The sequence below is a fragment of the Myotis lucifugus genome, unplaced genomic scaffold, assembly GCF_000147115.1.
Source record: "Myotis lucifugus unplaced genomic scaffold, Myoluc2.0 scaffold_8, whole genome shotgun sequence".
Lineage (NCBI taxonomy): Eukaryota > Metazoa > Chordata > Mammalia > Chiroptera > Vespertilionidae > Myotis > Myotis lucifugus.
The window spans coordinates 3,716,259-3,732,010 of record NW_005871056.1 but is presented as its reverse complement, the minus strand read 5'-3'; the positions used below and the strand labels follow the sequence as shown (position 1 = coordinate 3,732,010).

At 42.0% G+C, this 15,752-nt stretch overlaps 1 protein-coding gene across 1 annotated transcript in view; it reads right to left on the bottom strand.

Annotated features, from left to right (window-relative positions):
• Window positions 1–15,752, bottom strand: part of COL6A5 (collagen type VI alpha 5 chain) — an 84,480-nt gene that overhangs the window by 61,782 nt on the left and 6,946 nt on the right. Inside the window, exons 4-8 of the mRNA XM_023749515.1 lie at window positions 11,799–12,359; window positions 9,001–9,555; window positions 5,917–6,492; window positions 2,266–2,841; window positions 82–422 (exon numbers count right to left, since the gene is read on the bottom strand). Coding sequence (XP_023605283.1) covers window positions 82–422; window positions 2,266–2,841; window positions 5,917–6,492; window positions 9,001–9,555; window positions 11,799–12,359 — 2,609 coding nt within the window. The remainder of the gene's footprint in view (window positions 1–81; window positions 423–2,265; window positions 2,842–5,916; window positions 6,493–9,000; window positions 9,556–11,798; window positions 12,360–15,752) is intronic.

Below are 15,752 nucleotides of genomic sequence, written 5' to 3'. Positions count from 1 at the left end.
ATGTGAAAATGAAATATGTAATTGGGAGGGAGAAACATAGGAGAGCATGCTGAGATGGGAGATAGACTGCGACATGGATACCTGTCCGCGGGATGCATTTTTATTCTCAAACGTGTCCCACAGCTTCTGCAAGAACTGTGCATTCAGATGAGTTGGCCCATTGACGGTGACTTGCAGCAGGTTTTCAAATATTGCTTCCTGGTAGATTTGGAACTTGGCAGGGAATGCTTGATCATTGTTCACCTTAAAGGCCACATTCACGTGTGTCTCTGCGCCTGCCCCACAGCTTGCCCCCTTGATGGAAGTGATGTCTCCTAAGATGCTTGGGAGGTAGGATTCCAGCCGGGGGTGGCCATGGAACAATCTCTGCCCAGGCAGGTGATTGGACATGTCAAACCCAACCACTATGTCCACAACGCAATCTGGAGACCAAGGGAAACAAAGTCAGATTAATGAGCAGAAAGCAAGGAAGGGCAGATAGGGCAGAAAAAGAGAGTGGTCATGGCCCAGGGCTGGAGGGTCTCCAGTACCCAAGAAGTGTCCAAGAAGGAAGACCAACATGTAACACCGGTGTTTCCTCTAACACAAGTCCCAATACTATTTGAGTTTCCAATCATGGTTCAATCTAATGCTCAGGGGCTGCCTTTGGGTGTGTGCATACTCGCACATTTTCTTCTCTTAATGAGGACATATTATGACTCATATTATCACCACATATTAAATATGTGAATTTTCCTTAGGGATTATTGATTCCAGATGTCACAAATTCAAAGGCCGGGTTGGGTAATGTAATGTAAATGAGTCAAGTGGGCAGAGAGTGAAGAAAATGAATGGGGAGCCATGACCCATCTGTTCACTGTTCAGCTCCAACTGAGAGTAGCCATGTGGGAAATGAGGCTCAGTGTTGTCAGATCATCTGATTTTTTCCAAAGGAAAGCCTGAAATCTACATTTTTAATGTAAATTAAAATGCAGATATTAATTTAAACAATTTTTTAATTAAAAGCTATTTTTAAAAGCTGTCAAATGATTTAACAAGTTGTTGACACTGGACAGGACAAACGCAATTCAGATGCCATTTGATCACCACTGACCCTGTCCACCTGCTCATTGTACACAGAAGGAGACAGCAATTCATGGAGGTCACTGTAACTAACCAGAGTTAGACCCTGGCTTTCTGATTCCAGGTCCACCGCTCTCTCCATCACTATAATCTGCCTCTAGTCGAGCATCCAAATGGGACGTAAAAGGTCTGGAGAGCTTGGAAAGACAGCACATCATGTGAAAGAAGTGGTTTCAACCATAACAACTCTAGAATAGAAGCATTCTGAGGAATATCTACAAATTCCACAAAATGTTATTTACTGCTGCTTCCTGATGCGCTGTTCTCCCAACTCCCAGTCCTGAGTACAGAACCCAAGTCCCACATGGCTACTCTCAGCTGGAGCTGGACAGTGGCATTCCCACCAGATGGGTCATTGCTCTCCATTCATTTCCTCACTCCCATCCCCGCGGCTCAGGCACATTACCCACCTGGCCTTTGCGGCCATCTGTGTTAGTGTCTCTAAAAATTAAATAATCCATAAGGACATTTCAAATCTTTTCTATGTTAGGATTTTATAAATGCCATCGTTAAAGGAAGAAAACACACATGTACTCATACAGACATGCACGTACATAGAATCCCTTGCAAGATAGTTTAACAAAGTTAAAACAGTAAAACTTCCCATGAACAAGTATTTATTTTACTTAGTTCCTACTGGATGCAAGGTTTTGTTCTAGGACTTCCAGAAGTGGAAATACACTGAGTGGCCAGATTATTATGACCACCCCATCAGTACTTCACTGACACTTCCAAAATACTAAATATTGAAAACTTCCTAAGCAAATACTCTCAAGGTTTTATCATTATTATTATTTGCATAACTAATTCACTTCATTGTACTGATGGGGTGGTCATAATAATCTGGCCGGTCATAATAATCTGGCCACTCCGTGTATAGGAATAGGAGACTGAATTCCAGATGCTAAGAGGAACATAAATGCTGGATTGCAGGGAGGGGACAGGCTGACTAGGGAACACAACCTGTCTCTGATGGAGGCTGACTGATCCCAATTTTCTGGGAGGCAGAAGAGAGGACTATTCTCACTGCACACTATTCTAAAACTATGTTCTGCTAGAGCGAGCCCACAAGACACCCTGGGAAATGGAGAACTGGAAAGATGGAATTAAATGAAAATAAATAAAGGGCAAGGGAACACTTACTGGTTTTCCCGCAGCTCTGGCAGATTTCCCGGACAATCCTTTTTTTCACCTCCACATTCTTTAATTTATTAAAGTCTTGAAAGGTGATTATTTTTTCAGAATTGCCTGTTATTGGTAGAAACTGTGCTTTATGAACATGTCCTATGCCTAAAACCAGGATACAAATGCCAAGGTCTTTCAGGACTTTTACTGCATCTGCCACATTATCTTGGGGATCCCCAGATGTGATCACAACCAAAGTTTGAGGGACACCAGCATTTCTTCTCCCACCAACATATGGATCAAACATAAACCTCACTTTTTTAAGGGCCGACACGATATGCGGGGATCCACTGCTCTTGGTGATATTTTGAATTTGAGTCTTCCACTGGGGTTTGGTCAGAGAGTTGCCCAACTCAATCATTTCTTGGTAGCGGCTCCCAAACTGAGCCATCCCAATTTTTACTGCTTGCGATTGAATGTCAAAATTATCAATTAAGTCTGATAAGAAAGTTGTCAGGGTAACAAACTCTGAGTCAGATACCCTGTTAGAGCCATCACAGAGGAAAATCACATCAGCTTCTCGGGTGTTACAGGCTGCAAATGGAAAAAATAAATCAATTACTTTCCTCATGAATCACTCTAGATTTCCCCTTTACTCAAATATTCAAATTGCTTTACTAAATACCCACATTAGTAGCACATTGAGATAAATTAACAGAAGAGAGAATCACTGATTGCCTCTCAAAGAGGCAATAGCAAGGTGGAGGAAGGTAATAGACTTTGTTCCAAATTTTATTTATATGATTCATTTGACAATAAAAGCTACTCAGGGAAAGAAAGTTTAAAATGTTTTTGGCATACACTAACAGTTAATATTAATGACCACCTTATGAGCAGTTATTCTAATTTTATAGATACAGAAATAGAATTCAGAGATTAAATAACTTGCCTAAAAATACACAATTACTATCCAGGGAAGCTGGTACCTGAACCTCTCAATCCTTTGTATCCTTAAATCCTGTACTTTAAATTTTTTTAAAATAATTTAAAAAATTTTTAAATAATACCACCCAAATATTAAAACTTCATGGAACAAGTGCTAATGGTTAGTAAACAGGATATAGAATCATCTTCCTGAAGTCCAATGTGAAATGTCCCATAACCAAGAAATGACCCTCTCTACTCAAATGCAATGACTTGAGTAGGGACAGCACTAAAGTGGTTACTAAAGGTAGTTGAGACAATGGGATGCCTACTGTCACACAATTCCTTGCAAGGGCAGTATAGTAGACCCAGTGATGGCTGTCCAGATAGACCCTCAAGGAAGGATCTGCTGCCCAGACCTGCTGTCTAACTGTGGGAGTGTGGTCAGCTGACAGCCTCTAATTGTCAGCTCCTTCATGGACAGCCTCATTGCAGAGTGATGCCTTGCCAAAGGCCATACCCTTAGCAGGACAGCCCACATCTGGGTACTAAGTGAAAAGGGCATATAAAGACCTAGTTGCTTCAGTCTGGTGCAACTCTGATGGGCAATACTCACTAGAGCTTCCTGCCAGGTTTGAAGCTTTGTCAAGCATGCAGCACTGTTTGACTTCTGCCCATCCTACTTTCCCCCTTGCTTAAATTCCTTGCATCCCAAACTCAACCTTAGCATCTACCTCCAAAAGGTAGGCATGTGAGATGAGACTAAAACATATTGCCAAGAAAAGACTGTAGTCCTTGCAATGTACTAGATTTGGTGGGAACCCAATAGAAACAAGAGGCCAAACCTGCCCAAGGAGCTCATAGTCTTCTGACAGACACAGATAAAAAAAATAGTAAATAAGTTCTACCTGCTACCATCAGGAGGAATAGAAAGTACAGGAGTTGGGGGATACTATGGGTGTTGGATCAGGAAATTAGCAAAGGCTGAAACACACCACACAGGTTAGGTGGAGCAGGGGGACGTGTTGGGCTGGCATGTTCGTGGTGGATAGAATGGTGCATGCAAAGATGTGGAGGAATTTCAAAATGACAGGAGAGATTCTGAAGAGGGGAAGGACAATAGATGAATTAGAGAGGAGGGCAGGTACCAGATGGAACACAGGGGCTTAGAAATTGTCAACTGTAAGCAGAGCAGTGACAATCCAGTGAGTATTAGAAAGGTGGCAATATGGATGGCATGGAGACCAGGTTTCAGGGTGTGTATCCTGGGACAAGCCAGAACAGGCAGCAGAATCAAGATGGTCCCAGTGCCTTGGAGAAGTCATACTTTTTTTCTTAGTTAAAGATGATACTATCATTTGGTGCCTGACACCAAGAAGATGAATGTATTGCTTACATAAGTCAGGTAGAGCTATGGTGGTGAGTCAGTTTCCTTCTGCACAGCAAATGCTGACCTGACACGGGATTAGGGGGAAGATTCTGTTTGGGGTTGAACTGCTTACGGGGATGGGAGATGGGTTAATGTCAGTATTAGAAACATAATTTGTGTTGGATTCATAAGTAGATTTCAAACTGGTAGAGAGTAAAGAAGAATGGAGAAAAGGAAGAAGAGAAGGGAGTCTGCAGGAAGGGAGTGAAAAAGGAAAGAAGAAAGGAAATTAGTTCATTGATTCATTTGCCAGGTTTGAAAGACTGGGCCAATACACAGCCAGGATTCTCACCTTCCATGGAGGCATCCCTGGATGGCTTGTCAACCTCTGCTGCTTTGAGCTCAAGAGGCAAATCTCACCCTCTCCTCACTCAGCTGTGATGCCTCCAGCCTATCCTAACCCAATGGTTTGAGTATGCATTGAGGTACAAAAGAACCCCAGGCTGTTCAAAGTACCTGACAGCTCCAAACTGAACTCGTCCCCTTCACTCCTTGTTCCTAGCAGCTAGTCTCCATTATCCCACATTGAACTCCCATATTCTTCCCTCTGCACCAGTGGCCCTCATCCATAAAGGCACAGTACAAAAAAAAAAGCATAGTAGACCACTTGAACTTCCTATGGCCCTGTAGAATGCCTATAACCCCATTCAGAAGACCCTGGATCTTTGAAGACAAAAGGTTATCTGTTTAAACCATGAAACTCTCCACTTGAGTTTGGCCTAAAACTGATGCCCAGTGGCTGCACTGAGACCATTAAATAAATGGAGCAGCACACAATAGCCAGGAAATGGGGAAGGTGAACATGATCTAAAAGAGAGCTCCCTTCCGCCAAGAAAAAGGCAGCAGGTGCCAAGACAGCAAGGAATGCTTCTGAAACCTTCTATCATCTCTTCAATTTGTACTGTGGTGGGAAGAGACTTTTAGGACCTTGCTCAATCAATGCTTCTATTTTAGAGATGAGAAGTAGCCTAAGCAGAGAAGTGTTCAGCCCACAACACCCTGGTAACCGGAAGCCAAGACATCATTTATGTTCTGCTTACATTTTTAATTCTACCCCCATAGAAAGTTTAAAGGTTACAGCCTTAACCGGTTTGGCTCAGTGGATAGCGTGTTGGCCTGTGGACTCAGGGGTCCCAGGTTCGATTCCGGTCAAGGGCATGTACCTTGGTTGTGGGCACATACACAGTGGGGAGTGTGTAAGAGGCGGTAGATCGATGTTTCTCTCTCATCACTGTTTCTAACTCTCTATCCTTCTCCCTTCCTCTCTGTAAAGAATCAATAAAATATATTTTTTTAAAAAAAAGATTACAACTTACGCTCTTGTGCATTGGTACACATACTTTCTTGTATAGGCAAGGTAATATCTTTAAGTTTGTCAAAATCTTGTACATGGATAGTATTGTTTTTATTCCCTGCCATAATCTCAAGTTCATCTTGATTGGCCTTATCTACACCCACTGCGTAGATGATGATGCCTTTGTCTCTTAATTTTGATGCTGTGTCATTGAGCATGTTTCGGTCATGGGATTCCCCATCGGTGATGATGACCAGCATCTGCTTCACATTTTGCTTGATGCGGCTGCCGTGTTCCTCCGTGAACAGGATGTTTGTGTGATCGAGAGCCTTGGCAGTGTAGGTATTTCCACCAATGCTCCTGCGCTTCCTCAGATTCTCAACGACTCCTGATCGGTTTGAATATGTATTGAGGTAGAAGAGAACCTCAGGCTGGTCAGAGTACTTGACAGCTCCAAACTGAACTCGGTCTGGGCCAACATCCGCTTTATTCACCAAATGGACAGTCAGGTTAATCATGCTTTCCTGCTGATGTGGAAATATGCTGCCTGAGTGATCCAGCACGAACACAACGTCCAGCCGTCTGATACTTTTACAATCTGAAAGAAGAAGGAAGCAGGCGTCACAAACTTTCCACAGGGTATTCTACACAGACAGCTGAGAAGGGGAGCAAACGAACATTTGCCATGAGCCTACTGTGTGCCAAACACTGAACCTCAGTTCGCGGAGGTGGCTGTTGCCATCTTACAGAGAAAAAACTGAGGCTCAGAAATGTACAGCTTGCCCAGCTCATGCTTCCAAGGACATGTGTGCCCTTATCTATATGACTCCACTAGCGGTGGTTCTTATGCCACACCACTCTTTTCTACCTCATTAGCATGTGTCATGCCTTTCACTAAGCAGGCTTTCAACTGGAAGGAAATGTCAGAAGGTAGTTAGTTCAAAGTCAATATGATGGTGAGACATGACTGATGTTTGCCAACCTGGTCTGCTGTTTTAAACAGCTCGGAGGCTCATTGTATAAACTGGGATTTTTATTGTATTCCTTCTGAATCCAGCTACCTTCTGATAGGCAAACTTTCCCATGTGTACCACACCCTCACCACATTTATTTGTGCTCCTTCCTCTGACCTCCTGAATTACAACTCAGAAAAGGAGTGGCCCCAAGCTGGGGTAAATGTAAGGCTCCTCTCACCTCATTCCTAGCCCTAAGCCCTCCTTCCTGCACATTAGAAGCAAAGTAATCATTCAGGCTGGGTCACCAAAGTGTGGATTTTCTCTCTTCTCTTTCCCTTCCCTCAGTAACATAAGCACCTGCCTTCCCAAGGTTGGCTTTCTCCATTTTCCACCTGCCTATCATGCCTGCAATTCTTATTACTGGCAATGAGGTCTCAAATTTTCAAGTCTAAGACTCTGTGGGTGAGCCCAACCTATCTATGTAGGAACCCAGGGCAAGAACCCAGGTTTCTACAGATATAGGAACTGAATCATAAATATTTATCGCCAGGCCTAGTCAACAATGAGATTGGTGACTAGTCATGACTTGATAATATTTTAGGAGTCTTTCTAATGTATGAGTCAGCTGAAATTTCACCTTACGCTATAGACAGGGCCTCCACAAACATGTTTATCAAAATGAAGAAATGACAGGAAGAGTCCTGTGGATTTCAAAGGTAAGGCTGTGGTCTTAAGGTAAACTATTCTTAGAATGTCTCTCAACATTACCAGAATCACTGTCATTCTTAGAAAAAGAAAACACTCCAAGTAAGTTGTTATGAGAGAAATCTCAACACCGTTGTCTAAAACTCATAGTTTACACTGATACATCTTATTTGTTATCTTCCTGAAAATTTCAAACACATAATTCTGAAGTATGAAGCCCAAAGGAGGTCTCTATGTTGCCAGGAGAACAATATATAGCAAAGTTATTAATACTTTGGTTTGTTCTCTTGTATCCAAAACACAGGTGTTTTTAGTCTTAGATGTGGACTTATTTCCAGTTCTCATTCAAGAGTCATTAAAGTTGACGGGCTGAAACTGAAGGTTCCTCCATATAATTTGAAAAGGACTACAATCTATAATAATAAAAGCATAATATGCTAATTAGACTGGACAGCCAAACAACCTTCTGGACGTCATTCTGGACGTCCTTCCTGATGAAGCCGTGGCAAAGAGGGCCGATGCAGAGGCAGTTAGGGGCGATCAGGCAAGCAGGTGAGCAGTTAGGGACGATCAGGCAGGCAAGCAGAGGGATTAGGGGCGATCAGGCAGGCAGGCAGAGTGGTTAGGGGCAATCAGGCAGGCAGGTGAGTGGTTAGGGGTGATCAGGAAGGTAGGCAAAGGGGTTAGGAGCCAGTAGTCCCAGATTAGGAGAGGGATGTCCTAAACCGGCAGTCGGACATCCCCCAAGGGGTCCTGGATTGTGAGAGGGTGCAAGCTGGGCTGAGGGACCCTCCCTCCGTGCACAAATTTCGTGCACGGGGCCTCTAGTTTGTAAAATAAAAATGATGATTCACCCAAGCAATCATAAAAAAAGGTAACACATTAAAATTTTCAAAAGGGATAGACACATGGACAGGCAAATGTAAAATATCTAGCTGATAGAGGTTAAGAATAATAACGTGAAGTAATGAAAATACACACAATATCTTAAAATACAGAGGGGTTGTTGGGGAGGGGGTGTTTAGGGTACTGAATTTGATATAACTTGACAAATTTGTATTTCTTATTACTTACTGCTTAACAATGGTGTAGAAACAATTCTGGAGAATCATTTGGTATTAAAAATTGGCTCTGGAAAATCTAGGTATGCAGGTACTAAGGAGTTGGAAGTTTACTGTAAAATTCTGCAACCTTCTTGGAATGTACTTGAAGTCACCAAAGCCAGATTATTTTGTTGCCAAAGTAGCTGATAAAGCTGTTCATCAGGAATATCCTTGGAGGTCATGGGTGTTTCAATATAACATAGATAACACCAAAACGTAACACCAAAATGTAACACCAAAGTCCAGTTAGAGGCCAAGGTCCAGAGTACAACCCACCGTTCACCCCACTATAAAGCCAACAGCTCATATCCTTGAGTCCTGAAGGATAACAGGGCCACTTACCATAACGAGCACACACTTGGGAGAGAAGTTTACTTTCTATGGCCTTTAGATGATCGAACTTCTCAACATGGAAGACCAGGCTGCCATCCCCACTGATCTCCTCTAGCTGAGTCCTCTTGGCACCATACACCCCCACACAGATGATGATCACTCCCTTGTCCCGAAGAGCTTTGGCAGGTTTTGTCACATCATCCTGTGCTTCTCCATCCGTGATCAGAATGAGAAACTTTTTGACTCCAAGACGGGCTCCCTTGGGAAGGGTGAAATATTCATCTACAAAGGTTAGTGCACTTCCCATCAAAGTGTTTTGGCCAATGAGAGACATTCTGTCTATTGCATCAGAAATTTCTTTTTGGGTAAAGTATTTATTAAGCTGGAACTCTTCCTTATTATGACCACTGAATTGAACGACACCAATTTGAGTTTTGTCTGGACCAATTTGAATATTAGCTGACACATTCCTCATGAAGGTTTTCATTGTCTCAAAATTTTCAGCTCCTATGCTGCCAGAGCTGTCCACCAGAAACATGATGTCAGCCTTCATGTCTTCACATCCTGCAAGTTATAAAAAAGATCAGAAACAAGCTGGGCTGACAAGCTTCTCAGAATATGTAGAAACAATAAATCATAAATAAATGCATTAATTAGAAAACATGGAAAATTAACTCCAGCAACTGCTATTGCTTTGGAAAATTTTATGCACTTGTTTAGTAAAAGTCTGCTGACCAGAACCCTAAATCAGAAATCGATTGAAGATTATCCAGGAAGTTTTAAGGAAGAAATGTAACTTCCAAAGAGTGTATTCATTTATTCATGCATGCATCATTCATTTATTCATAATTTATTCATTTTATAATTCTTGAAGTATATGAAATATCAATTCTCAAGCTACGTGTTAAGGATGCAACAGTGATTTTTTTTAAAAAGGAGGCAGAGAAAAAGTAATCAATTTCCTACACTCCTGGGACAAATATTTCAATGTTTCAGTCTGAAAAAAATTAAGTAGCCCAGCCAGAATGGCTCAGTGGTTGAGCATCTACCTATGATCCAGGAGGTCACGGTTTGACTCCTGGTCAGGGCACACGCCTGGGTTGCAGGCTCAATCCCCAGTGTGGGGGTGCAGGAGGCAGCCGGTCAATGATTCTCTCTCATCATTGATGTTTCTATGTCTTTCTCCCTTTCCCTTCCTCTCTGAAATCAATAAAAAAATATTTTTTTAAAAAATTAAATAATCCTTGCATATTAAAAGTGTGCCAGTGTTCAGGGCCTGCAAGAGATGTACTGCAGCTCCTCACATTGGCCCAGGACCTCCTCCCTTGAGAGGACCTGAGACACAATCTCCTTTATGTTTCCTGAAACCCTTTTACTTCTCTTGACACCAACCCCAAAAATCGTTGGAGACTTTTACTCTTGTACTCTAAGGCTAACCTCTGTCCACAACATTTCCTCCCATAACAGGGAGAACAATGAACAAAATGTGATTTAGGATATTGTTATGAATGCTACTTATTTGCTTACTCATGTTACTTTTTGTTTGAGTGACTCAGAGAAAATTCCAACACATTTTTAACTTTTGTAAGTTCGAATAAGTGAGAATTCTTTTCCTTTCCTTGCCAGTGGACACCTTAACTGACTCCTGCAATAGTACCTTTTATGTAACACTTACTACACAAGGCACTCCTGTAAGTGCTCCACATGCATCATTACCTTTGAGCTCCACAATAAGGTTACACACAAGGGACCAATGCAGGTAGACAGTAAGGAGCCTGTTCCAGGTCCACAGCTAAGTGATAAAGCTGGGGTTGAACTTGGACTCTTTTACTCCAGCATCCCTTCTCCTACGCCTCTCAGGAGACAATATTTTCATGTGCTGATACTAGCAATCAACACATACCAACTTCAGTTAGTGAGTGGCTATTCTTCATAAGACAAATAATAGTCAGGTACAGGAATTTGAAAATTAGTTCTTCCTAACTTTTGTTACCTAATTTGTTCAGAGCAAAAATGCAAATATGCATTATAAATAAAAATAAATAATAGTTACATATCAACTAGGATATGCATTCATAATAGAGGAACAATGGTTGGTGTTTATTATGCTAAACCGATAAGAATTCCCTGGTGTAGGTATTATCCTCAGAAGAGGAAGTTTGAAGCTCAAGTAGAAAAGTGAGTGGAACCCTAATTTACCCAAAGCCAGAGCCCATTTTCTTTCTGCTGTACTCATCTGCCTCACTGAGTGCATGTGCGTGCACACACGCACACACATACACACACACATCTCTTACACACCACAGCAGTGGGCTTTGTCAAGGCCACAACATTCTTAGCAACCTTCTACTTCTGACTTTCAAGATGCTCCAGGGCAGCTGTCTAGTATAGAGAGATTCCCCAATCTTAGCAATTGGTTTAAAGTAAGGGGCTGGTCCAGCCAGTGTGGCTCAGTGGTTGAGCATCGACCTATGACCCAGGAGGTCGCGGTTCAATTCCCGGTAGGGCACATGCCCAGGTTGCAGGCTCAATCCCCAGTGTGGGGCGTGCAGGAGGCAGCCGATCAATGATTCTCTCTCATCATTGATGTTTCTATTTCTCTCTCCCTCTCCTTTCCTCTCTGAAATCAATAAAAATATTTATTTAAAAAAAACACAAAAGTAAGGGGCTGCATCCTTTCACGGTGATGAGGGAAGTTAGCAAAATGTTAGCCAGACAACTGGTCACATCACCCCATGTCTCCACCTATCAGTCTGGCTGAAGCAACTAACAAAAGCAGGGAATAAAGCCTTTTTTGTTTTGCTGACCTTTTTCCATGCAGATGCTGCGGACAACTTCATCTTTGATGCTTTTTAAAGAATCAAAGTTCTGCCCAAAGTAAACCCTTTCTTCCTTCTCAGCAATTTGTAGCAGTTGTATTTTGTTTGCATTCCCAATGCCAACAGCATGAATGGTGACTTGCTCAGCCCTGACTCTGTTAGCAGGTTTTAGGACGTCATCCCCAGATGCCCCATCTGTCAGCACAATAAGGTGACAGGGAACCTCGCTGGACCTGTGCTTCCTTCCCTCCTTTATTATTGGCAGCATGAAATCCAGGGCTGCCCCAGTGGCAGTTCCGCCGTAGAGTTGCTGGATATTTGAAACAGCCTGTCTTAAGGCCACTTCATTCGTGTAAGTATGGATATCAAATTCCACTCTCTGTGTACTCGCATACTGCACAGCCCCAACGCGGACTCTGTCTGGGCTAATGCTAAACATGTCGATCACCCCCAACATAAATTTCTTGATTTGCTTAAAGTCTTCGACCCCGATGCTGCCTGAGCCATCGATGAGAAAATAGAAATCCGCCTCTTTTGTATCCGCACAGCCTGCAAGAAATAAATAAATGAATGAATGAATGAATGAATGAATGAAAGTGTGTTCTTCATTAATTATAAACTGGAGAGAAATTTGCAAGCAGGTTTATAGAGGAACATGAGGCTTGAGGGTTCTGAAGAATGAGTACACTTCAGAGCCGGTACATTTCATTGAGCCCATTCATGCCCATTTTCTCCTTTGCAATTTGCAACCCTCTTATGAGGAAATGGAAGCAGAGCGAGGCCCAGTGGTTTGTCTAAGGTTAGGAACAAACAGCCAGTAAATTAAAGAGTAAGGACCAGATCCCAAGTCTCCAGGCTCTACGTCAGATTGTTTTCCTAGTATGGACACCCGCCTTTTAAGACAGCTATGTCTTATCATTTCTTGAGAAACAGGGTGGGGCAGATGACCTCCTATTCTTACTTCCCCAGTAACCTCCTCTTCCCAGAACAACAGGACAATATATTGAAAACTAGAACCAGTCATATTATGCCTCTATATAAGTGATGTACCATTGCATTTAGAATTTAAAAATAAAAATTTGACCTGATCTTCTCTCCTGCTTTCCTCTCTAACCTTATTTCCAACAATTCTTCATCTTACTCATTGTGCTCCGACCACACTGGGCTTCTTTCTGTACTTTGACTGTGCCCCAGGGCATCTGCACTTGCCCTCCTCTCTTCCTGTAATATTTTTCCCCTAAAGATTCTCGTGGCTGGCCTGGTAGGTGTGGCTCAGTGGTTGGGTACTGACCCATAAACCAGGAGGTCCCCAGTTTGTTTCCTGGTCTGGGTGTATGCCCGGTTATGGGTTCAATCCCTGGGGGGGGGGGGGGGCAGCTGATCAATGTTTCTCTCTCATATTTCTATCTCTTTATCTCTCTCTCTTCCTCTCTCTAAAAGTTAATAGAAATATATTTTTTAATACGGTGTCGGGTGAATTTCCCGCCAAAATATAAGATGGCGCGTTAAAATGCCTATATCTTTTGAAGTATGGGTTCGATTGAAATGAAATATTTGGTAATACGCAGTTACAATCGGCCCGAGTTTACACGTTTCCCGCACTCCACCGCAAATCTATATGAACCGAGTTTAAGACGGCTCCCGTGGAGTACGCGCAATTCACGCGAGCCGACTTAACTCGTTTCCCGCAACCCAAGTGTTAAAAAGATTGGCATGGCCGGTTCCTTCTCATCTCATCATGGATGTGCCAACCCAAATGTCTGTTCTTCAAAGACCTTCTCTTCCCCTCCAGCTAGAATACATTGATCGTTGTCTACCATGTATCCTTACCTATTTTCCTTATGATACCCATTACTTTCTGAAATTCTCTTATTCATTTGCTCATGAGCACAGCCTGTTTTCTGCCACCCAACAGCAGCTCCCAAATCAGAGACTTTGCCTAGTTACTCTGCTTCTGCCCAGTCAGCCTGGTATATCATAAGATTTCAAAAAAAATGTGAAAATAAAGAACTCTCAGTGTTCCTTCCTTCTTTGAACAGATTCTATGAAAAAGTGCTTTAACTTTCCTAATAGTCTATGTACAACTCTATCTAGTTATTCACTGCAATCGGGTAGGAGAAAAAGCATTCTTTAAAAATCTAGGTTATTTATGCAATTATCTGGGTGAATATGTGAAAAGCTCTTTAAAATATAAGACAATTTAGTCATTTCAGAAATATTTTCTTTCTTGACAGCTTCTTGGGAATTTATAGCTATTGACAGTTCTTCAAGCTATGGGGAGTTGATTCTTAAGAAATCAGAAATACTGGAAATAAGTTTGACCCTGAGAATTAAACTATGAAACCATCACATTAAGCATTAGGGTAGAGATAAGCAGTTATCTGCAAAAGACAGGGTTGATCCCAGGCCAGCAAAACTTGACAGCAACCAGAATTAATTGATGGATATACCTAAGAAAGAAGAATTAGGTGTTTTTCAGAAAGAAGATAGCGGTGCTCAGTGATGAAGGAGAGAAAAACATGAGTCACGGTGGGTATCCATGGCAATGCCCATCCAACCCTGCCTGGAACTGGAGTGTCCTATATACTAGCCACTAATCACATGTTTCTATTAAAATGCAAACTTAAACTATTTTAAAGTTAAATAAAATTTAAAAATTAGCTCTTCTGTCACACTAGCCACATTTCAGGTGCTTAACAGCCCTATGTGCCTAGTGGCTATCAAACTAGACAGTGTAATTATAGAACATTTCCATCATCACAAAACATTAGACTAGATAGACAGTTTTGAAGAAGAATGTATCCCCTGACTCCAAAACTCACCTATACAGTTATATAGAGAGGGATAGATAGACATGTAGGTCTATATATTTGATTTAAAAATAGAGACATCCACCCAATTGCATGCCACTAGACATTTCAATGACAAAACTAACTCCCTTGCTGTGATCCCACAACCTCTGACCGTCTTGATGACAATTCGGCTTCTCATTTGGCATGACTACAAGGAGAGAATGTATTCTCAGAGGGCATGAATGTCCAGGTGCCTCGGCATTGGTAGTTTTCACTCAAAGATATTGATCACTCTTTTTCTAACTAAACATTGGTCTCTTGGTTTTGCTCATGTGACTCTCCCCTTGATTTAATGAAGTTCTAGTTAATAAATTAAATAGTACAATGTGCCAGATGGGGTAGATACAGCAGTGACTAAGTTCATATAGTTTGCTTCTCTGTGTTTGACCATTCAAACGTGACAAAGCTTGCCACCAACCTGTGGTCCATGGCAAATTCACTAAAGTAGTGGTTCTCAAACATCGCTAGCACGAGTTTGTTGGGGAGCTTTTTAAAATGCAATTTCCTTTGAATGTGCCCCATAAACCTTTGTTTAGCTTCTGAAGAACCCAATCTAAGTCAGGTGCTGATATTTGAGAGCTACTGAACTAATAAGATGTCACCTACTGAGGTTTTATGAAAGATAGCTATCCTTTTGGATGGCCCTTGTACTAGGCTTGGTCCCATATCTTCCCACTGAGAAATTCTATAATGACAATAATAGCTTTTTGTCACATCATTGCAAACTCCCTGAGACCACAGTGCACATCCCTCCTATGCCCAAATGGTTGGTTCTAGACCAAGGTGGCTGCCTTTCTGCGGGATCCCCTATGATCACTCAGGAGGTAATAGCAGACTGGTTCCTTTCTGCTGCTTTGCAAGGTGTACATGCCAGAAAATCCAGGGCTGGCTCAGGGTGCAATCCTTAAACCTTCAATTGACTGGTCTGAGTTTAAATTAGCCTGTAATATCACTGGACGGTTATAATTATTTTCCACTTGAGTGCTGCCAAATTCCAGTTCCAAGTGTTTGGAAACATGCTATCTGCAGAGTAAATGTGTGAAGACAGCAGATATCCCAGAATTAGATAATGTCACATCAACTATCTGTT